Raw genomic sequence first — 25,439 nt, forward strand, 5'->3', positions numbered from 1 at the left:
TAAGAATAAATCATGAGAGACCTGTAATATTTTATTTGTTAAAAATGAACAGCTTCAGATCTAAAGGTAACTTTTCCAAAAAACACCAAAAAGTACAGTGTAAAGCATCTCCTCATTAAATACAAACGTTCATTTTGTGATGCACTGCATCAATGTTTTTTACACACCTTGATGCAAAGGGAAATTTAAGTTGCATCTTGTTTTAAAAAAAAAAAAAAACTTTTAATAACTGAAATAGGATGACTACAACCACATTCTAAGAAAGGAAAAATTTCCTCCAAAAGAGCATATTCCTTTGTTTTTATACAACATGTTAGCACTCAAGAATTATAATTTGGCTGTAACAAAGGCAAGATTTTATATTTAAAAAGAAAATGAAATTACAGATGCATGAAGAGCAAAAGTTTAATATACCAAAGACATTTTGTTTGATGCACTTAATATCAATATTTGGAGGGATTTTTAAGATTTAAAAAGAAGGCATTAATAACAGCTCTGTACAATAATATTTAAAAGAACAAGAAAATGAAAACATCTTTATACCGTATTTTCACAAACTGCTCTAAAGACAGCAAACTCGTGCTCAGTTGTTTTTCCTTTGTTTTAAAATAAGTTATCAATAATTCTAAACCAGTCTAAAATGTATTGTTCATGAATCAAATCTAAGCATTCATACTTGCAAAAATGTTTTGCAGTGAGTCCTTGGCCTACAGAGAGACTGGAGTTTACTTTCAAATTGTATGACTGGCTTCCAATAATCCCTTATCAGTAGACTTACAAGCAAAATACCAGATATTAAGGATCAGATTTAATTCTTTGGTATAAGCATGAAACTGTTATTGATAGCTTTCCGTGGCTAGCATAAACCAAGTAACCAAAGGACCATGAGAAACAACAATGAAATCTAGTATACCCTGCAACGCAGGCAGGAGCCATAACAATGTTTTGTGTTTTAACAGGGAAAATCAACACAAATTATACACTGAAGGGAAAACTAACACCTACTTAGAGGTTTTAACATTACAGCAAATCAAAAAGTTAAGCTTCAAAATGACCAAACTCGTAACCTGTAGTTTGAATATTTTGCTGCATTTTGCTATTATATCATAACTTAAAATTTACAACCATCTGAGGACTTTCAGCACTAGCTTGGCACAACAAATTAACTCCTCCTAACCCTCCAGAGTATGAGGGGGGAAATCCTTTTCTCACCACAAATGCCTGAACTTTACACAAGAAATCAGAAGCAAAGGTACAGAACAAGGTCATAATAATGTTAACTCTATTATAATTTTGCACCTTTTACCTTGTGACATATATATTTTTTTAAGAGCTGTATGTATACTGTTCAACTTAGTAAACTTAAAATTTAACTTTTTCAAATAAGAAGTCCAGGACTTTATGGCTAATTTTCCTATCAAAATATCTATAGAACTCAATCCATTTTAATTATAATTATTCCAAATATCATCTGAAGAATACTTTGTGCACACTAGACTCAAAACTACACTAAATTCAAACAGTATACCTATGACCTAGCTTTTAAAGTCTTCATCTCAGTTACCATCTTCCACCTGCTACTTTCTCTCCACACAAATTACCAGATTTTTACTCTGGACTTTCCTCCAATTAGGCTCTATCAGATAACTTTGTAAACACCCATTTACAGCCTTTAAACACCAACATTTTAAACAGAAGCTAATGCCCGGAGTCACATTTCTTATTAAAAAAAAGTTCAGCATTAAAGATTTACAACTCTGGAGGATTAACTTAATGTTATTTGAAAAATGAACCAAGTTCCAGATATCCCCATAAATCTTAAACCCCCAAACTGAAATTCTAATAATTTTTTATATCCCTAATGCAGAAAAGTCAACTGCACTTATTACACCAACACTATTAAAGTATAAGTGACAGCAACAAAGGGACCTATTTCAAATCTTGAAGACCAAGATTTACAATGGCAAGGTGTAAAAAATGGGCAAAGGTGATGAGATCCCAAATACCACTATCATAAAATAATCAATTTCTATCTTTCCACCTTCTTTCTGCTGCATGAGGAATCAAAAAAGTCAAATAGAGAATTGTTCTGTCTGGGCCAACCATGAAATCTTTAAGAACACATAGGCATATTCCCTGTTATTCTTTCAGGGCATTATTTATACATGTTTAAAAAAAACTTCAAAAATAAAAATAAGAGTTATTTAGCCTTGTGAATATTTTGAAATAAAGTTTCTTGAATTTCTGTGATGAACTCTTCAAGCAATTAAATTTTTAAGAGTCATCACTGAAAAGTTCCTGTGACATGGGATCTATCCCACGGTTACAAAGCGGCTTCCTCCTTTGTTGAAAGTGAGAGTGGCTCTTTGTTCCTTCAGGATCCCAAATCGCTCATTCAAAGTCATACCTGTCTGGAGAAAACAAAACAAAACAAAAATTAACAACTTGACTGTAAGCTACATTTGCTTTGGAACAACAATGTGATCATAATGGTAATTCACAGTAACAATACCTAACATTCATATATATATACACATATATGATATATATGTGTGTATATATATATATATCTGAGCCACCTTTCCTGGTGGCTCAGACGGTAAAGTGTCTGCCTGCAATGCAGGAGACCCGGGTTCGATTCCTGGGTCGGAAAGATCCCCTGGAGATTTGCTTTGGAATAATAATGTGATCATAATGGTAATTCACAGTAACAATACTTAACATTCATATATAAATAAATGTGTGTGTGTGTGTGTGTGTGTGTGTGTGTGTATATGAGGGAAACACCCATATGAAATAGGTGAATTTAGTGAAGTTTAGGGAAGTCAGTTGTCTACTTGGAGGTCTAGAATTGAAACCTAGAGTCAGAATCCCTAAAAGGGCAATGAAAGAATGTTCAAACTCCCACACAACTAAGCTCATCTCACATGCTAGCAAAGGAATGCTCAAAATCCTTCAAGCCAGGCTTCAATAGTATATGAATTGAGAACCTCCAGATGTTCAAGCTGGATTTGAAAAGGCAGAAGAACCAGAGGTCAAACTACCAACATCCACTGGATCATAGGAAAAAAACAGGGAATTCCAGAAAAAACATCTACTTCTGCTTCATTGACTACACTAAAGCCTTTGTGTGGATCACAACTAACTTAGAAAATTCTTAACGAGATGGAAATACCAGGCTGAAAGGAAAGTAACAACAGACAAAATAAGCAAAATAAATTTGGTCAAATTTCTGTCTATACAGAAAATTTTATCTTCATGCCACAGTTGACATTTTAAAATGTAACACTCATTCATGATAAAAATTCTCAGCAAATTACAAATAGAAGGGAGCTTCCTCAATCTGATAAAAACAGCCTACTGCTAACATCAAACTTAATGGTGAAAAACAATGCCTTCTCAAGTCTGGAGACAAAGCAAGCAAACATGCTCTCAACACAGAACTGAATGTCCTAGCCATCATAATGAAGAAAACGAAAAGATTTAAAGATTGGCAAGAAATTCAAAGAATGACATGATTGCTTACAAAGAAAATCCTAAGTAATCTATAAAATTATTAAAAGCAGAAAGTGTATTTTAGCAAGATTACAAGGTTAATAATACAAAAACTGCCAAAACCATGGTGAGATATACCACTTGACATGCATCAGAATGTCTAAAATCAAATGACAGATAATAACAAATGCCGGTAAGGCCATGGAAAAATTCAGAACTCTTACATGTTGGAAGGAATGGTACCGCAGCTACTTCTCTGGAAAACAATTTCGTACTCCCCCAAAAGATAAACCCAGAATTATAATATGATCTAGCAATTCCATTCTTAGGTATTTACCGAGGAGAAATAAAATACACGCACACAAAAACATGAATGCACAGGTTTTTGTGTGAGCATATGTACATGAATGTTCAGAGGAGCATTATTCACAATAGCCAAAGAATGGAAACAATCCAAATGTCCATCAACTGACAAATAAAATACAAGTATATCCATATGGTGGAATATTATTCAGGAATAAAAAGAAATAAAATATTGATATACACAATGGATAAACCATGAAAAAATTATGGTAAGTGAAAAAAGGTTCACACATTATATGATCCCATTCACATGAAATGTCCAAAATAAGCAAATCCAGAGACAGAAAACAGGTAGACCAGTAGTTTCCTAGGGTTAAGGATAGTTAGGACATCCTATTTATTATACAACATTAGTTTTGTTAATTAAAATATTTTCAGTCAATGGCCAGAGAAATACAGGGGGGGAAATTTACCTGTTTTCCAACACTGTTTATGTCAAATTGTAGGGGGACACCTTTAGGAACTTTCTTTATATCAGATTGATCCCGTTTTGTCAAGAATGAGGGCACAGCAGTACGAGTTAATCGTGGTTTCTGAGTTCTATTAGAAAAAAATTAAAATAAGATCAATTAAACAATCAAAAGAAGAGAAATAAATCACCTGGTTCATTAAGACATCTTGACTTGTATACATGTTCAACTGTATGAAGGCTACTTTATTTACATTCTCAATAACCCCGCCAACCCAGTTTTTTTTATTTTTTTATTTTTTATTTTTTCTCCAAATTCCTGGTTTAATAAAGTCTTGTTTATTTTGAGAAAAAGGTCCCAAACATCAGGCTGTTCACAAAAATAACCCACAGTATCAACTTTAGAAAACAAATCTTAAGACTATTACACTAGTTATTTTTCTAGAGGATGCATTTAACTTGCCAACTCTCATTCACAAAAATACATTGTTACATTTGTGTTGAACAGCCCCACACAGCACTCTTATGTGGGGTTTAACACACATACCTCTAACTCAAAGCTGCTCTCAGGTTCCACTCAACTAATGAGGACTGCCTTTGTTGTCAGGGAAGCAACTATTGTATGAATGGAAAGAACTGTACTCCCTGTGTAACAAGAGATTATTTTGGAGACAGTTGATAAAACCATACATCCTTTTTATTGTTAAGTCATAAAGAGGTATCAAAATTAAAAGCAAAAATTACAGGGTAAGACTTAACGTAACTACTAGGAGGGTCAAAGAAGTGAAAATGGGACTAGGCGCAGGGCAATATGAATTAATGAACATGGGAAGGACAAGGATGGGGAGAACCGTGAGCATGTGCTGAAGATACTAGGGGAGAGGATCTGGTGAAAATTTTGATCTTAGACAAGCGCCTAGGTAAAGAAATAATGGGACAAGATTTCTAAACCCCGCTATGTGCTTAAGAGTCATCCTCGCCATTGGCGCTGTCTCTGTCATCCTCTCCTTCCTCAGCCTCTTTTTCATCATCCTTGATCAACTCCAGCTGGTCATCCCCCCGATCTTCATTATCATCATCATCCAGTAGGTCCCCCTCCTCTATTTTTTGAAGTATAGTTAATTTACAATATTGTGTGTTTCAGGTATACAGCATAGTGATTCAGTATTTTTGCAGATATTTCATTATAGGTTGTTATATGATAATGGGTCTAATTCCCTATGCTATACAGTAAATCCTTGTTGCTTATCTATTTTATATATAGTAATTTGTATCTGTTAATTCCATACACCTGATTTTTTCCTTCTGCCTTCTCTCCCCTCTGTGTAACCACAAATTTGTTTTCTATGTCTACAAGTCTGTTTCTGCTTTCTATATACATTCATTTGTATTATTTTTTTAGATTCCATATATAAGTAATATATAGTATTTGTCTTTCTCTGACTTATTTAAGTATAACATTCTCTCGGTCCATCCATGTTGCTGCAAATAACAGTATTTCATTCTTTTTATAGCTGAGTAACATTCCATTGTATATATACATATATATGCATATATATATGCCACATCTGATTTATCCATCCATCTCTTGATGTATACTTAGGTTGCTTCCATGTCTTGACTATTGTAAACAGTGCTGTTATGAAAAACACTGGGGTGCACATATCTTTTTGATTTAGTGTTTTCATTTTTTTCTAGATATATACCCAGGAGTGGAATTGGTAGTTAGTTCTATTTTTAAGAAACCTCTATACTGTTTTCCACAGTGGATGAACCAATTTACATTCTCACCAACAGTGTACATGGGTTCCCTTTTCTCCACATCCTCTCTTACATTTATTATTTGTAGACTTTTTGATGAGAGCTATTCTGACAGGTGAAGTGATACCTCATCGGGGTTCTGATTTGCATTTCTTTAACAATTAGTGGTGCCAAGTATCTTTTCATGTGCCTGCTAGCCATCTGTATGTCTTCTTTGGAAAAATGTCTGTTTAGGTCTTCTTCCCACCTTTTGACTGAACTGTTTTCATACTGACTTGTATAAGCTGTTTGTATATTTTGGATTTTAACCCATTGTTGGTTGCATCATTTGCAAATACTTTCTTGCATTCTGTAGGCTGTCTTCTGATTTTGTTGATGGTTTCCTTGGCTGTGTAAAAGCTTTAAAGTTTAATTAAAAGTCCCATTTGTTTACTTTTGTTATATCTTTTGTCTTTGGAGACTGATCCAAGAAAATACTGCTATGATTTATGTCAGGGTGTGACCTCCCACCTTCGTTTTTTTGTTTTTTTTTTTTCAGAATTGCTTTGGTAATTTGGGGGTCACCTGGGGTTCCATGTAAATTTTATCTGCTCTAGTTCTGTGAAAAATGCCCTGGGTATTTTGATAGGGATTGCGTTAACTCTACAGATTACTCAGTTATATGGTCATTTTAATGATATTAATTCTCCCAATCCAAGAGCATGGGATTATCTTTCCATTTCTTTGAATCATCTAAAATTTCCTTCATCAATATCTTGCAGTTTTCAACATACAGGTCCTTCACCTCCTTGGTTAAGTTTATTCATAGGCATTTTGTAAATACAATTTTAAATCCGTTTTCTTTTTTACTTTCTCTTTCTGATATTTCATTATTAGTATATAAAAACATATTAATCTTGTATCCTGCAACCTTGCTGAATCAAAAAAAAAAAAAAACTTGGTTCTTGACAGACTAATCTAGAGACTAAAATTTATAAATTGCTCACAGAATACCTCTGTAAGTAGAACTACAAACTTTTCAACAATTTGGAATTGGTCATTTCCAAGTCTTAATCTTCTACTAAAATAAAGCAACCTCTAAAACCTCGAGACTCATCTGATGTTTTCATCTCAATTATTAAAATGGATGTATAGGCAAAACAAAAACTCTGTAAACCTAGGAATTAAAAAAAAAATTTATTATTTTAAAAATATGTTCATCACAACTCACATAATTGACTTCATAACCTACTAATGGGTTACACACATCGACACAGACATTTTCCTCTGCTGTGTTAGCTTGAGTACGTCTGCATGAAGTTCCAAGAAATTAGCCAATCTGCTAGACCACTGGCTGATACGGGACTTTCTTTCAATTCTAAGTACACAACGTAGATTTTCATTCCTGATACTTTTTGATGGGAAAAATTTAAGAGTGAGAGTTACCATGTGGTCTAGTGAGGATCCAATGAGGCTTTTCCACGGCTAGGTCAAGTATCAGGTTGAATTTGATAATATGGTTTTAGAACTTTCTTGAAAAGGATCCTTTACCTCCAGCCCAGTGCTACAAGTCTCACATCTTGCCTGTGAACTCAGGGTTCAGCTCAACCCCCACCCCAGGCAATATCACTTCCAGCTTCAACCTAGAAAGTTTATAATGCAATAAATATAATGGAATGGTGAAGTTAATTAAGGTCATTTAAATTAAAGAATGGGCTTCCCTGGTGGCTCAGTGGTAAAGAATCCACCTGCCGATGCCGGAGACTTGGGTTTGATCCCTGGGTCAAGAAGATTCATGGAGAAGGAAATAGCAACCCACTCCAGTATTCCTGCCTGGGAAATTCCATGGACAGAGAAGCCTGGAGGCTATAGTTCATAGGGTCACAGACATGAATTAGCAACTGAACAACAAAAATAAAAGAATATACTATGAAGTCTTTAAAAAGAAGGCGGATGTGTATGTAATGAAGTCCAAAACATGTAACTTTTTTAGTTGTTTTGGCTTTTTTGTTTGCTTGTTTGCTTTGGCATGCTGTGTGGCTTGTGGAATCCTAGTGCCCTGTCCAATCAGGGATTGAATCTGGGCCATAGCACTCAAAGCACTGAGTCCTAACCACTGAAAGTGAAAGTGAAAATGAAGTCGCTCAGTCGTGTCTGACTCTTCGCCACCCCATGGACTGCATCCCACCAGGCTCCTCCGTCCATAGGATTTTCCAGGCTAGAGTACTGGAGTGGGGTGCCATTGCCTTCTCCGCCTAACCAATGAACCACCAAGGAATTCTCTACTTTTAACTTACACTTTGTATTGTTTCCTTGTCTCAGTTTATCCTAGCCTGGACATCATACTCCTGAGCAGAGTCAAATATTTTTCTATTATCTTACATAATGAGAGGTTATAATTTTTTCCAAAAAGAAAAAAAAAAAGACTTACACTGGACACTGCACTGCTCCTGGATTATCAATGGATACAGTCAAAATTCCTCCATTTGTGGTGGAAGTTCGCCATCTAGTTTCAAAAAACCAAAAATTTCATTAAAACGAAAGTTTACAAATCCTACTGTGTGTTCTATATAAAACATACATTTTAAAGTAGCCATTACTTTTTCTAAGTTTTCAGAAATTCTAGATATCTGAGCCCCGACATGATATAATTAATCAGCATATTGGTTATAAGAACTGGACACATGAATTTATAAATATTTTTCCATGTAACAGATATATGCACATAAAAAAATCAAATAATTCAGAAAAGCTTCTAATAAAAAGCAACAATCCTTTACTCCACTGTTCTCCCTTCCTGCTCCCCAGAGGCAGCACTTTTAACTTCCTGATTTTCTGCTTGTTAGTTACCTCCAGTTCACTAAACAAGATACTTAGGTAATAGTATCTTGCTATCATAAGGATTCAGCTCATCACACTATCCTCTAGTTTCTCTTCCTAGTTCGAAACATTTTGATGGCTGTATCACTATTTTATTTTCATTAATTTTATAAATACACTTGAATTTCTTTTTCCAGTAGTATCTCTTGACATTTTCCCCTACCTCCTTTAAAAGAAAGGACAATAGTATTTCTAATTCCTTCCCTCTACCTCTTCACCCACTTTTTATCAGCTTTACTTTTATATTTATATAGGTCAAAGTCTGACATTTATATTACATTGTTACCAAATTAAGTATCTTGTGCTTTGTTCTATACATTGATCCTCAAACTCCAGTGCAAAAGAATACTATCAGCATGAAGTTCAAATAGTTGCCATTCTTATACTCCAACTGCTCAAAATCATGCCCATTCTAGAAGGTATCATATCTGAACCGCGATCATGTGATATATGCTTTGTTTTCTAAGTAGCAGCCATAATTTTAAATGATTTAGTTTTAAACTCTGGTCATACTGATGGAATGTTACAACTCACACTTGCAGTGCAATTCTAAGAGACAAAAATATATTCTTAAAATACCTTCATGGGGTAAGGAGGAAAAAAGCAATATAAGAAGAAAACACTGTATTGTTTTTAAAAATTTATAAATATTCTAAAAGCTCTACTGGATTTTCTTCTACTTATTCCCTGAACTGGTTCATTTGTATAAAGTGATTATAAAAAAATAAAGAGCTATTTCATTAAAATGGAATAAACAGGAAAAAAAATACAGAGTAATGCATTTGCTGCTAAAACGTGTAACACTGACATGTGAAAAACCAAATGTTTTGGGGGGGAAATCAACAAAAACAAAACAGGATTTACTTATTTCAGGCTCAATGGTTAATTCACTCTGGGTCTCATTTAATTTCTTTTAAACTGCAGCACAAAGTAATTTAGGTCACTACTATTCTGGGAGTTTTGAAATGACATCTTGAAAAACAAATTGAAACTTACTGACGAGTTCTCTTTGCTACTACATCGTCTAGCAGTTGTTCTGAGTTCAACTGGGCCTGAACCTGAAGGGGAAAAAAAAAGCAGTAGATGCCATAGAAAGCAGAGGATTTGAATCCAAAGAGCTATCCTGCTCTGTAACTTTATAACCCTGTGTGGTGGGTTTGAATGCAAGAGAGGAGCATGTGCCTATTCTGACAACACCTCTTTCTTGAGGTTCCTGTATCAGAATAAGTAGTAAAAACAAATTTATTCCTAAATAACATGTTGAATTCTTATAGGACACTGCATTGATGACAACAAAAGAGAAAAGAGGGGAAAAAATTAATCTAATGTCATGTTCTCCATATCCTAAACCCAAACCCTACCTTGATCATGGGTCATGTCTATAATTGATGATTACTAAAGGTGGATGGTCAGGATCCTTTGTGTAAAAAGAAAACACTGTCAAGGGTTTTTTATACCTTCAGGCCTCTTCTGAAAAGAAAAGTTGCCTGACGAGTGTCTTTCTGATGACTTAATTTATTTCCACTCCTGGTAAAATTATTTGGAATGTTATTTCTGCAACAACAAAAAAAACACATGTACCATGAAAAGTCTGGGCCACTTAACAACTCTGAAACATCTTGAAAAAATAAGCAAAAATAGTTAAATGCATAGGCGAAAATACTGAGGTATACTAAACACAAAGATTCAATTATGTTCTTGTTTACATGAAGCTATTGAGATCTGATTTACAGGTATCATATAACAATCTGGTTAATTCTGGAGCTAATTTATCTTACAAATATTCAACTGTCTAAAAGAATTAGTACAAAGAAAATCATACCTAGGTACATCATTGTCAAACTGCTAAAAACCAACAATAAAGAGAAAATATTGAAATATAACATATTCTCCAAATCTCTCTCCTTCACTCATATGTATTGCTCTCCTTCACTCATAATACGTATTATATTAATATAAATCACACAAAACTCATACTGTTCCACTGTTTGCTCTCTCCTGCATAGAATACTGTAACCTTAATTATGTTTGACTTTACTTTCACCAATTTCTAATTTCTATAGCAAGTTGGTAAAAGACAACTTTTCATACTTATCTGCTTATTTCTATAAATAAATGTTTAACATGTCACCTCATCTTACCTCCAACCTTATAGAGGCTCAAATGCATAATTTCCCTGGCCATCTCAATTAACAAGGACTCATTAATGGCTCAGGTAATTGACAAATTTTTGAGAAGTTCCTCTTTTCCAAAAAAAAAGTACTCCCAATTGATTCTCAAAACAAAGAGATGATAGTTGAGTAAAGTTACAATTATAGCCATTCCACATATACAAAAACTTCATTTCAGGGTTTTTTTTTTTTCCTTTGAATTGTCTTTTATAAGAGATGAATAAATGGTATTTGAAACTGAAATAATAAAACTTCACAGCTTGTCAACTTCTACTTTATCCTTACAGAGAACAGAGTACCATAATCAGTTCAGTTCAGTTCAATCGCTCAGTCATGTCTAACTCTTTGCGACCCCATGGACTGCAGAACACCAGGCTTCCCTGTCCATCACCATCACCCTGTCCATCCCGGAGTTTACTCAAAATCATGTCCATCAAGTTGGTGATGCCATCCGACCATCTCATCCTCTGTCGATCCCTTCTCCTCCTGCCTTCAATCTTTCCCAACATCAGGGTCTTTTCAAATGAATCAATTCTTCCCATCAGGTGGCCAAAGTATTGGAGTTTCAGCCTCAGCATCAGTCCTTCCAATGAATATTTAGGACTGATTTCCTTTAGGATGGACTGGTTGGATCTCCTTGCAGTCCAAGGGACTCTCAAGAGTCTTCTCCAACACCACACTTCAAAAGCATCAATTCTTTTGCACTCAGCTTTCTTTATAGTCCAACTCTCACATCCATACATGACTACTTGTAAAACCACAGCTTTGACTAGATGGAACTTTGTTGGCAAAGTAATGTCTCTGCTTTTGAATATGCTGTCTAGGTTGGTCATAACTTTTCTTCCAAGGAGCAAGTGTCTTTTAATTTCACAGCTGCAGTCACAATTTCCAGTGATTTTGGAGCCCCCCAAAATAAAGTCTGTCACTGTTTCCATTGTTCCCTTGTCTATTTGCCATGAAGTGATGGGACCAGATGCTATGATCTTAGTTTTCTGAATGTTGAGTTTTAAGCCAACTTTTTCACTCTCCTTGTACTTTCATCAAGAGGCTCTTTAGTTCTTCTTCGCTTTCTGCCATAAGGGTGGTGTCATCTGCATATCTGAGGTTATTGATATTTCTCCCAGCAATCTTGATTCCAGCTTGTGCTTCATCCAGCCTGGCATTTTGCATTATGTACTCAGCATATAAGTTAAACAGGGTGACAATACACAGCCTTGACATACTCCTTTCCTGATTTGGAACCAGTTTGCCGTTCCATGTCCAGTTCTAATTGTTGCTTCTTGACCTGCATATATAGATTTCTCAGGAGGCAGGTCACGTGGTGTGGTATTCCCATCTATTTAAGAATTCTCCACAGTTTGTTGTGATCCACACAGTCAAAGGCTTTGGCATAGTCAATAAAGCAGAAGTACTATAATAGTAGGTCACATTTTAAACAATGGTCTTTTTAACATTTTAAATATCCTTAATTGGTAAAATACATGTGAAGTTTACCGCTTCGGCCAGTTCAGTGGCATTCAATGCATTCACGTCGTACCACCACCACCACCATTTCCAGAAACATTCACCTTCACAGACTAAACCTGTTCCCCTTCCAACTCACTGCCCACCTCCGCCCAGCCCCCAGCCCCCACCCCTCCGCTGCCTGTCTCTGTGAATCTGATTGCTCTGGGGACCTTGCAAGAGTGGAATCACAGGACATACCCTTTTTAATTTAATACCAAAATAATTTCAGCTAGGGACTTCCCTGGTGGTCCAGCAGTTGAGAATCCACCTTTCAATGCAGGGCACACAGGTTCAATCCCTGATCAGGAAACTAAGATCCACATACTCCTGGGTAACTAAGCCTGTGCACCACACTTATTGAACCCACATGCCACAACTAGAGAGAAGCCCACGCACTACAATCAATGAATGATCCCGCATGCTACAACTAAGACTGGACATAGACAAATAAATAATTTAAGCTTAAGAAGTATTCATGAAAAATCCTTTCAGGTTTGCTTTTCCCACAAATAACATACACTATTCTGTTAAGAGCCACTGAGAGTATGTAACAAATTCAGCTTTCAGAATTTTGAATAATTCTGGCTGAGGTGTTTTTACCAAAACAATCACCTTTTTCAGTCTTTTTCTATATGTCAAGAGAAACAAAGAAACAGAGTGATGTTTTTCTTAAGAAGTCTATAATTAAATTCATCAACAACACTGGTTCTAAAAAATAAGGAAGCTGTAACTAAATGCTTCCATACTGAGTGTTCAAACAGACATCCCAAATGACCTGTCTCAAAAATGACCAGACAACTACAACATCACCGCAAATTCATTGATTTGAACTCTCAGTATAAGAAGTCCATCTTTATTTATGAAGGATAACATAATACTGTCTTATATTTGAGTACTTACTTTCTATTTAACTGGTTAGGTCTCTTGAGAGCTGCAACTGGTTTTCTCTGCACTTCATTTTGTCTCAGAAGGTTTGCCTTCCTTTTTAATGCTGGAAAATATCGTTCTATATTCTTTTAGAAAGCAAGAAACTATGTTAATTAGATGGCTTCATGCTCTATAACCTACCATATAAACATTTCTGAAGCAGAATGGACAGGGACTGACCACTACTTAAGATGTACAGATTAGAGAGACAGAGAAGCTAAAACAACTTGAATATTTCCAGTCTAAGTGACCAAAAAGATAACCACATTATACTTAAAATACTTGCAACTAAAGAAGAATTCAAACAGAAGAAGGAATTTTTTCTATTTTGGTTATGTTCAGTTTGAGATACTCTGAGGGATACACAGGTGATGAGGAAACACGGCTTTGGAGCTCAAGAGAAGAATCGAGAGAGCCTGAAATGAAAATCTGGGAATCTTTCATATAATATGATTTTGATGTCAAGTGAAGGTGTAAGAGAGCCAAATTCCTGATGCAGGTGCAGCGCCATCGTGCTAGCCAAGCAATCTCTGATGGTTTCCTTGACTTTGAATGGACTAAAGTTGATCTTTAAGTCAGAGGAGAAGTAGAAGAGATATGTTATCTCTCCTTTGTCTCTTGCTCTCTTAGAGGGTCCTAAGCAGTGTGGCTTGTGCTTCTATGATTCTAGTGTTTTCAGTGAATTTGTGTTAAGCTTTGTTTGGTGTCTATTTGTTTCTATGAGATGTCTAAAGACTTTTGTGGGAACAAAGTGTATTACAGTGTGCTCACAATCACTCTTTCCCTCCAGCATTTAGAGTCAGTCTTCCTTTTAATTAGCTCCCTCCCAGGACCCCTGCAAACAGTCACCTGTCAGGGCATCCACCAAGTTTAAAAAGACTGGTTAATTTCCAGACATGTCTCAGACTCAGCAGTGGCATAACTTGAGCTGTTTCACAAGAGGCTCTTAGACCCCTTGCCAATAGGCTTCTCTGAAATCTATCTTAACAACTAAAGACTGAAATCCTGCAGTGGGCACAGCTTAAACTCAAGTTGAGAATTCCATTATATAAAGAATTTGACACGTTACAAAATGTTTAGAGCAGCTCTGTCTCTTGAGGGCATTCAACAAATATCTATCAGGTATCTATAATGGGACAGGTATATTAGTCAGATATACAAAGATATCTAAGTATAGTCCTCATCTTCAAGTAATCCAGTCTAACAGACAGATGCATATTAATGGATAATTATAATATACTGTGGTAAGTTATGTAATAGGATATGGGAAGTACGGTAATAACATTATAACAGAGACAGATTTGCATATGCACAAAGAGAAAGAGATATGAAAGAGGAAACTATGGCTTTAGATTCTTGGAATGTTGAGGTATGTTTATGGCGGAGAGGAGGGGGTGAAGGTAATGGTGTGGAATGTAGGTTTAAAGGTGGACATAGGCCAAATACAAATACTGCATTCCATGCTAAATAAAATCAACAATTTAGAATCCTTGAAAGATTTAAAACATATTATGTGATATAAATCAGAGAAAGACAAATATATGGTATCATTTATATGTGGAATATAAAAAAATGATATATATGAACTTATTTACAGAACAGAAATGGGCTCACAGACATAGAAAACAAACTTATGGTTATCAAATGGATAGCAAGTAAGGGGAAGAGAGATAAATGAAGAGTTTGGGATTAATATATATACACTATGATATATAAAAAAGATAAGAAACATGGATCTACTGTATGGCACAGGGAATTATAGTCAATATCTTGTAATAACCTATAGTGAAAAATAATCTGAAAACATATATCTGAATCACTTGCTACACCTGAAATTAATACATTATAAATTAACTATATATCAATACAAATAGTTTTAAAAAACAGAGAGAGCTAATTTCCAAAACAAATGTGTGAGAAGAAAAAAAGGGAGGTTGTGATAGCAAAGAAACCTGAGTAGAAATATAGAAATTTAAAAAATTCAATGTCATAGAATATTAGCACATGAAATGTCCACTTTTTCTCTCTCCACATAAATTCAGTCCATCATTAAAGCCTAATTCAGGTTTCCATATTTTCCATGAAGGCTTTTCAAAAGTCTTTGACAATATGAACTGTATATTTTACTTAATGTAGATTCCCTTGTATTTTAAAAATATGAGAAGTATCCCAAAGATACAGATTAAAAATTACAATAATCTTCATTTTCATGAACATTTAGAGAAAAAGTAAATGTAAAAGCAGGAATAAAGAATATCAACCATACAGAAGAAATGCTATGAAATCAGACTAATGATAGCCCATTCTGAGCTTAATATTTTGTCTTTAATACAAATACCAAAGACCGTTTTATAGGTAAATGTAAAAGTTCCTTCTATAATGTTACTGTCACATGTCATTTTCCTTCAAAATACCTGCCATATGATAATCATTTAGTTATCTGTGTGATAAATTATTTAATATTTATTTGAGTTCTCCATGAGGACAGGGATTTTAATACAGAATCCCTTGCATCTAGGACATACTGAGTATTCAGTCAACATGAATTAAATGATGATACATGGTCAAGAACTGTCAATAGTCCAATAATGTATTGGGAAATTTGTGTTCATGAATCTAAGGTTTGTATATGTGTACAAAAGTGTTTACAAAGAATATTTAGCAGTAAGTTTTCCCTACAGAATTTTGATATCAAAAATTATTCCTTGAGGGAAAGAAATTAAGGTAGTCTATTTGAATGTTTTTCTATTAAAGTAGTATTTTATTACTTAAGTATTAAAAGTAATAAAATTTTAAGTGTACAGTTTGATGAATTTGGGTAACTACATGTAGTCATGTAACACATCATAACCAAGATATAAAACAGTACCTTTAACCTTAAATGTTTCCTTATGCCCCCTGCAATTTCCTTCCCTCACATGACTCTAACCCCAGGCAATGCCTGATCTGTCACTATAGTTAGTTCAGCCTTTTATACAATTTCAAAGAAACAGGATCATAGTACATAGTATTTTGTGTTTGAATTCTTCTGCTCAGCACGATGTTTTGAGATGTATCCACACTGTCTTGCACATTAACATTTATTCCTATTTTACTGTTGAATTCCACAGTATGAAGATAAGGTATTAATAAACTATCAAAATCAGACAAATGATCAAAACTACCCATTAGCAGAATATAACTGCTATTTATGCAGTTATTTTTTTAAGTTTACAGAAGTACTAAATAGTTTAGTGCTATTACAGTCCAGTTAAAAGTTCTACAAAACATAACATACCCTCAGTTTTAGGAAATTGTGAATCTAAAAGGAAAATGTTATAGAACTGACACTGACAAGGTAATATATTCCAGTCAAAAAATTCCTTAAGAACTTTCACTTGGCAGATACTTTAAGCTTTCTCTAAATAAAAGAAAAAAATTCATTCTTAGAGATGTTCATTCCCCTCCTAGCACAGTCATTTGCTAGTCATAGCACATCCCACTTAGTATTTCACTTCATCTGTAAGAAAATGTAATTTTTATTGAAATAAAATCTTATTATTTCATATAAACTGTGGAAAGGAAGAGATAAAGGAACAAAATGTCTAATTACGGTCAGGAATTTTTTTTAAGGTATAAAATTTCTAAGTATATTAAAGTATTTGGGTAATTCATTTAATGAATATAAAAGGATGGTATAAGTTATTTATATGTAAAAAGAAATTTCGTAAATTGCTAGAAAATGATCTGCTTCACAAGTACCATAGTCATTCCTTTTCAGATATTAATCTACATTCAGGTTGAGAGAAAGGTTCTTAAGTACCAGAAAATTTCAAACCATACCTTTTCTAAAATCATTCAGTCTTTGAATAAAAACATCTTACCATTCAGTACATTATTCTATAATTTATAGAGCTTGTAAGTATTCTATAATTTAACACTTTCAATTTTCACTATTTTTAAACAACTCAAAAGACTATACCATATGTTGCAATCTAAAATTTTTACTGGAGCAAGTTCTGTGATGAAGTTTTAGAGACAGCTGTTGGTGATAGCAGAACTGAAAAGTTAAGGTGTAAAGAGAGTTGTGGTTAACCAGAATACATTCTTAAAGATATTTTAAGAAATGATTCATGTCCTGAATTTTTCAATTAAAATGTCTTACTTTCATAATCAGAGAAACCAGACAGGTTAAAAAATAGAAGAGTAGAACATTACATTCCTTGGTGGTTCAGACTTACTAAACATAAGAAATTAAAGAAAAACCATGTGTGAAACTATTTTAAGTAGTGCTTTATTTAGCCAATTCGAAATTTACTCCATTGAGATGTAAATAAAAAGTCAATTAAGATTTGAAAAGTAGTTAATTTACAGTGGGTAAATAAATATAACTCTAATTAAAAATATAAACTAGAGGAAACAGTTATCCACCCAAGAGAAATGAAAACCTGTGTCCCTACAGACTTACAGGGATGTAAGCAACAGTATTTACAATACCCAAAAAAGTGAAAACAATGAAAATGTTGTCCATCAACTGGTGAATGGATACACAAAATATAGTATATCCATATAATGGAATATTATTCAACAATAAAAAGAGATGAAGTACTGAGACTTGCTACAACATGATAAACCTCAAAAGTATACAGCTAACTGCCAGCCCATATACTACTGTATGATTCCATTTACAGGGATACCTTGGAGTTACTGGGGATTTGGTTCCAGACCACTGCAGTAAAATAAATACCACAAAAAACTCAGTCACAAGAATTTTTGGTTTCCCAGTACATATAAAAAATTATATTTACACTATAATGTAGTCTTTAAGTGTGCCACAGTATTATGCCTAAAAAAAGAATGTACATACCTTACTTTAAAAATACTTTATTGCTAAAAAAATGCTAACCATCATCTCAGTCTTCTGTGAGTTTTGATCTTTTTTCAATAGTACCATCAAAGATTATGGATCACCATAACAAATACAATGATGAAAGAGTTTAAAATATTGTGAGGATTACCAAAATGTAACACAGAGACAGAAACTGAGCAAAGGCTGTTGAAAATAAGGCACCAACAGACATGCTCAATGCAGGGTTGCCACAAATCTTCAATTTGTAAAAAACGCAGTATCTGTGAAGCATAATAAAGTGAAGTGTAATAAAACAAGGTATGCCTGTATATGAAATGCGTGGGAAAGACAAATTTATAATATATTTACAGCAAGTAGATTAGTGGTTGCTTGGGGGCATATGATGGGGTATGACTGTGAATGGACATGAGATTTCTCTTTAGAGTGATAGAAATGTTTTTCTAAAATTAATTATTGTGATGATTGTTCAACTCTAAATTTTCTAAAATTCACTGAACTGTACACTTAAATGAATTTTATAGTATAAAATTATACATCAATAACCTATTAAAAACTGCAGACACACATCTGTTAAAAACTGTATACACACACACGGGGGCACATGTACAAGCAAAATTAAGAACCTATTAAAAAAAAAGTTTATATTTGATAATGTGGAAGTTTAGGTATTCTTCATGAATGACAATCATTTTTATTTAATTATTAAATTTTTTATATAAGCCCTAAAGTACTACATTAAAAAACCAAAATATTCAAATAAAATGTTCTCTCAAGCTCATTCACAAAAATACTAGTACAAATAAAATTTTATTTTTTTTCCTTAGTTGAAATATAGTTGATTTACATATTGCATTAGTTTCAGGTGTACAGCAAAGTAATTCAGTTGTAAATATATATCTTTTTCAGATTATTTTTTATTATAGGTTATTATAAGATACTGAATATAGTTTCCTGTGATATACAGTAAATCCTTGTTGCTTATCCATTTTATGTATAGTAGCTTGTATCTGTTAATCCCATACTCCTAATTCATCCCTCCTCCCCTCATTCCCTTTGGTAACTGAAAGTTTATTTTCTATGTCTGTGAGTCTTATTTCTGTTTTGAATACAGATTCATCTGTCCCAGAGTTTCTGATTCAGGATTAACTATCATCCTACCTTGTCACTTAGAGGTGGTCGATTCATAGGACTAATTCCTTTTCGAATTCCAGTTGCTTTCCTAGCTGCAAGGCCAGTGATAACTCCATAAGGACGTCTCTTCCCAGGCATCACTCTTCCTCTACGGCTCAGACTATTCTTACCAAAACCTGTAAGGAGAAGAGGAAAAAACAATCTCAGAATCAATAGGATACTGTCTTTCTTAAGCAGGGTGGAGGACATGAGAGTTTTTCACTTATTATTATATAATACTTCTTTTACTATATTGTATAAGCTGCACTGAAAAGGGTTCTGCTACTGGTAATGGACTGCAAAGGACTAGAGGATTCTCACATTTCCTCCTAGCTATCTTCTCTTCAGAATTACTCTCAACAAAGAGAACAGTCTCAACTTTCCCTGTGCAGCTGCTAATCACATATGCTTATTGAGTACTTGAAATATGACTAATCTGAATTGCGATGTAACAAAAGAAAATATATTTCATTAATAATTTCATATTAATCATACATTATAAAGATATCTCAGATGTATTGGGTTAGATAAAATACATTATTAACAGGTGCCTCACACTTTATTTGTTTGGTGGCAACTGATTTAGAGTGGAATCATTATCTCCTATTTACTTACTATGCTGCAATCTGGGTTCTTTGTTTTCAGTCTTACTGTATTCCAACTGGTTTTGCTAAAGTCTGCAGTAAACTCCAATGAATATTTTAATCTCTGCGGCACATGACATTACTTACTTCACTCTTCCATTATATGTCTTATCTATTTAAACATTCATTTTCTAATTATGGAAAAGTAAACATGTTCAACTGCATAAATCTTAAAAATATATAAAGTATAAATAAGAATATAAAAGTCACCACCATTATTAGGTCACCACTTAGAGATAACAACTACTAACATTTTACATTTTTCTAGTATTTTACTTATACACATATATTTCAAGTTAACACTTTTAGAATCAACTGTTTTTAAGCAACACAAAAGACTGTATCACATGAGGTAATTTACAATTTTGTAGTACTGTGGGCTGAGAAAGCAGGCCAAGTCAATCTTCCAGCAAGCATATTTCACACTCAAAATACTACTTTGTAGTCTATGTTAACACTGTATTGTGAATATTGTGAACTACACTAGGTAACAACTGTGATATTGGCCATCCTTAATTCTAATGTCTTTAATATTCACACTAAACCATTTCAGTTACTTCTACCATTACTCTACCATAAAGATTACAATAACACTATAGATAACACATTTTTATACACAGCCATGATCATTTCTTCAATATATAAATTTCCCAAGGTCAAAATGCTGTATCAAAGAGTAAAGCAAATTCTTAAGGATTTTGATTCTTTTGGTAAAAAATCTCCTCCAGAATGACTGTATTTATGTATATTTCCAGGAACATAAGGGTGCCCATTTTTCCACATCATTGACTACTTTGACTATTATTCTTTTTAATCTTTATCACTTTATGTTTGAAAGTAAAAAAAAAATCTCATCACATTTGGTAGTTTACTAGCAATAATGAACACTTTCCATGTGTTTTTTTTTTTTTTTTTTATCTTTCATTCCCAAACTGCCATGTTCATAATCAGTCTTTCAGGATCAAGTTCTAATTTTCTTTGATGCTCTAAGAATTACTTTAAATTTATAATTAATTTTTCAAGGATTGATATCTTTACAATATCCAGGAATGTGCTGTCTTTCCACTCATTCAAGTCTTCTTTGGTCACTAAATTGGCACAGTAAAGTTTCAAGGTTTTTCCCCCATAGGTCCTGTACAGTTCTCATTAAATTTATTAAAGGTATTTCATATGTTATTAATCTCAAAAAAGATCCCTATTAATAATTTTCATATTGTCATTCCTGGGATTATAGAAAGCTATTGAGCTTTCAATAGCTTCTAATCAGCTATCTCACTGAATTCACTTATTAGTTCTAATAGTTTTTCAAATTATTTTCTTGGGATTTCTGAGTGACAATCATATTACTCACAAATAATACTATCTTCTTCCTTCCAATAATTACACCTCGAATTCTTTTACTTCTTAATGCAATGGCCAGAAATTCCAGAGGACTATGCTAAGTAACAATTGTGATACTGGCTATTCTTAATTTTAATTTGTGGGGGAATGTCTTTAGAATGGAATCCTGTGTAATACTATACACCTTCAATGTGGTAACAGGTCTAACAACTTGCTTCACAGTCAAACTAAATAAAATAGTTTACTGTAGGATTTCTCAGGACTAATGTGTGTGATGAATCTAAGTCATAATCATGTATATGTCATTCTCAAATATATAATTCCATAATGCTTTTTTGTGGTGTACCAATTTTGAGACCAGAATTCAACAAGGCAGTTAGAAAAAACCTGTTATGATGGTTGAACCATTTATGAATTCATTGCCTTTACTGCCCCACTTCTGTTACTGGAACATGTCTCTTACCAGTTGGCTTAATATTAGGCTTTGTCAGCAGAGGGAGCTGCAGGGACTCTAGAAGCTTTTCTTTCAAGTTCTAGTGTGCAACTCAAGGTTTGTTTCTGTGGCATAGGACAGTCAATGGCAATCATTATCCCCTCCCCTCAAGCTAAGACTCTGGTGAGGTAAGAGAGGCGCCTAAGGCACAAAATTTGAGAATGAATGACACCTTAAATTTTAGGCCCAAGGTATCTATCTAGATCTAGTCCTAGGTATCACTCTAATTCTGACCCTGCTCATCCTCCAGTAAATTAAAGCCCCCTCATCCCTACAGTGGGAGAAGGCAATGGCACCCTACTCCAGTACTCTTGCCTGGAAACTCCCATGGACTGAGGAGCCTGGTAGGCTGCATTCCATGGGGTCGCTAAGAGTTGGACACAACTGAGTGACTTCATTTTCACTTTTCACTTTCATGCACTAGAGAAGGAAATGGCAAGCCACTCCAGTATTCTTGCCTGGAGAATCCCAGGGACGTGAGAGCCTGGTGGGCTGCCGTCTATGGGGTCGTAGAGAGTCGGACACGACTGAAGCGACTTAGCAGCAGCAGCAGCATCCCTACAGATCACTTCCCAGTGAATTCTATCTGCATGGCAACTCTGTATGGTAGGGAATTCATGTAGATTTGTTCCTTTTTTGGGTGCTCTGCCTTAGGACTAAAAGTAATGATCTTATTAGTTTTATAATCATCAAAAAAACAATAGAGATATAACTTTTTAAAATATTAGGATCAAATTGTTGCTACTCTTCGTGTGATTTCCTTCTAGAATTGCAACCAAATGAAAATCAAGCATGATGGGAAAGCCTCTAGTTCAAATTAAATCTGTAACAACTTGCTATTTTTATTTGTATTAAATAATGAAGGATCTACTACTGTGCTAGGCACTGTTCTGAGTACTTTAAATGAGAACTTGATGAAGCTGATGCTAACATCTCAATTTTGCAAGTAAAATGAGGCAAAGAATAGTGACTACCCAGAGGTCATAGTTAGAAAATGGCAGAGCCATGACCTAAGTGCAAGTTTCTGTGGCTCGAAAAATTGAACACTTTTCCAAACGATTAAAGAATAATAAAAGGCAGAATATAATCTGGTACATTTCCAAAGAGAAAAAAAACAGCTATGACAGAAAAGGCAGGCTCTGAGCTAGCTACAAAACACAAACGATGTGAATAAGGAATAAGGCAAACAGTGACAAGTACAATTCAAAGACATAGGCAAGCACAGTGTACTGAGAGTCTAGAGAAAAGGACAGAAAGTGAATGGATGTGGCAGGCACAAATAAGAGGGCTCTAAGTGGGGATAAAGACTATACTTGAATAGGAATTGAGGGGGTCATGGAATTCATGATTAGATTATATCAGTTTTGAAGCAGTATCTTATACTGAATGGAAGACAGAAGACAGTGAAACCATTCTGGATGCTATTGCAATATTAAAACATAACATGATAAGGGACTGGGAGAGGAACAAGGAAATCTGAATGTATTCCAAAAGAATGAGTGAATTAGTAGAACAAAGAGAAAGTTTAAAGAGAGCAGGAATCCATTATTATACCAAAGTTTGAGGCTTAGATGAGAAAGACTCATGAAAAAAAATCTCATCAACAAGAATAAAAAGAGGTGGAGAGGGAAGGATTGGGAATTTGGGATTAGTAAATACAAACTAGTATATATAGGATGGATAAACAACAAGGTACACTACTATATAGCACAGGGAACTATATTCAATATCCGGGGTAAGCCATAATAGAAAAGAATATGAAAAACTATACACACACACACACACACACACATATATATATATATCACTGAGTCACTTTGCTGTACAGAAGAAATTAACACAACATTGTAAATCAACTATACTTCAATAAAATTTAAAAAAACACACAAATAAAAGGAAATTCTATTTCTAGGTGCTTTCTATTATAGTTACTGTTCCCATTCTCATCACCCTTTCTTTCTACAATCTCTTATTTATCAACAGCTTCTCCTTTACCTTCTAAAAAGCCTAGATCATCCCTTTCTTCTCCTTCCTTTTCTACCTTTGAACAAACTTCACTAGCTCTATCTCAGTTTTAGCAACAGTTCTATTTTTCACCCTTTCCTTGTCATGTTTCATGCAATAGTCTTTTCTCAGTTTTCACTCATTTAGCCCCTTTAGAAAGTTCTCTTGTCTTTCCAGAGTACCTTCATTCTCATTACTTCAACTACTACCTCTATGAAGATCCTTCCACATTTTAAGCTTCACCAGAGCAGCAGTTGAACACTAGTCATGTGTTGGAGGGACATATGGAACTTTAAAAATACCCAGATCATACTCCTGCAGATTCTGGTTCAGTAGCAATGGAGTGCAGCCAGACTATCAGTCTAATTTATAAAGCTCCACAGGTTCAACTAATGTTGAGAATGAAAACTAGACATAGGAATTTTCATCTTTCTTTTGAATCTACAGCCCAATTCCTTCATGAATTTCTTTCACAGACACATCCAGTTGCTTAATTTCTGCAGTCAGATCACTTACACGAAGACTTGAGGGATTTTCTAGAAAATATCATATCACAAAGTGTATGCAATCGTATTACTGGCTCCTTTTCAAATCAGCACACAAACTTCTCCCTGCCTCTTCTGCATCTAAAAGAGACAGCATTCTCAACCTTTTTGGTCTCAGGACCTCTTCATACTCTTAAAAAATTACTGAGGACCCCAAAGAGCTTTTCTTTTCATGAGTTTATGTTTACCGATATTTAGCATACTATAAGGGTGGTATGCTGTTGGCTCAGTGGTAAAGAATCCGCCTGCCAATGCAGGAGATAAGGGCTCAATCCATGGGTCTGGAAGATAGCCTGGAAAAGGAAATGGCAAACGGCTCTAGTATTCTCGCCTGGGAACTCCCATGGACAGAGGAGCTTGGTGGGATATAGTCCATGGAGTTGCAAAACTCTTAGGGACTAAAAATAACAAGCCATACTACAAATGAAAACTAAAACATTTAATAACGATGCTATTTTAAAGTTCACTAAATGTAGGGCAAAAAACATTTTTTAACGAAAAACAACTATTATTTTCCTAAACAAAAATATTTAATAAAAAGAGAAGCACTGATTTGCATTTTTGCAAATCTTTTTACTGTATGGCTTAATAGGAAATTTTCTGTTTCTGCATCCAATCTGTTTGATCACATGCTGTGTAGATTTTGGAAAAGTCCACTGTACATTCATGAGAGAATAAGACTGAAACAATTAATGTCTTACTATTATTATAGAAATAACTTTGACTGTTTACACCCCTTGAGTCCTGAGGATTCCCTAGGATCTCTGGACAACACTTTGATAATCGCTGTTGCATAGTATTCCATCCCTGAAGAACATTTAGGTTGTTTGTACAAATATGCATTGAGTGACTAAATTACATTTCAGGAATAGAATTGGGAAAACTTTATTCTCTTATGTGTT

The 25,439-nt window shown here is 34.3% G+C and overlaps 1 protein-coding gene across 1 annotated transcript in view; it reads right to left on the reverse strand.

The window, feature by feature from the left end:
- The window catches only part of FYTTD1 (forty-two-three domain containing 1), a 31,873-nt gene continuing 6,434 nt past the window's right edge, over positions 1-25,439 (reverse strand). Inside the window, exons 3-9 of the mRNA XM_027536952.1 lie at positions 19,499-19,647; positions 13,465-13,577; positions 10,345-10,441; positions 9,884-9,945; positions 8,439-8,513; positions 4,272-4,398; positions 1-2,411 (exon numbers count right to left, since the gene is read on the reverse strand). Of these exons, the coding sequence (XP_027392753.1) occupies positions 2,313-2,411; positions 4,272-4,398; positions 8,439-8,513; positions 9,884-9,945; positions 10,345-10,441; positions 13,465-13,577; positions 19,499-19,647 (722 nt within the window). The 3' untranslated portion in view covers positions 1-2,312. The remainder of the gene's footprint in view (positions 2,412-4,271; positions 4,399-8,438; positions 8,514-9,883; positions 9,946-10,344; positions 10,442-13,464; positions 13,578-19,498; positions 19,648-25,439) is intronic.

Source organism: Bos indicus x Bos taurus, chromosome 1 (assembly GCF_003369695.1).
Source record: "Bos indicus x Bos taurus breed Angus x Brahman F1 hybrid chromosome 1, Bos_hybrid_MaternalHap_v2.0, whole genome shotgun sequence".
In the NCBI taxonomy this organism is placed as follows: domain Eukaryota; kingdom Metazoa; phylum Chordata; class Mammalia; order Artiodactyla; family Bovidae; genus Bos; species Bos indicus x Bos taurus.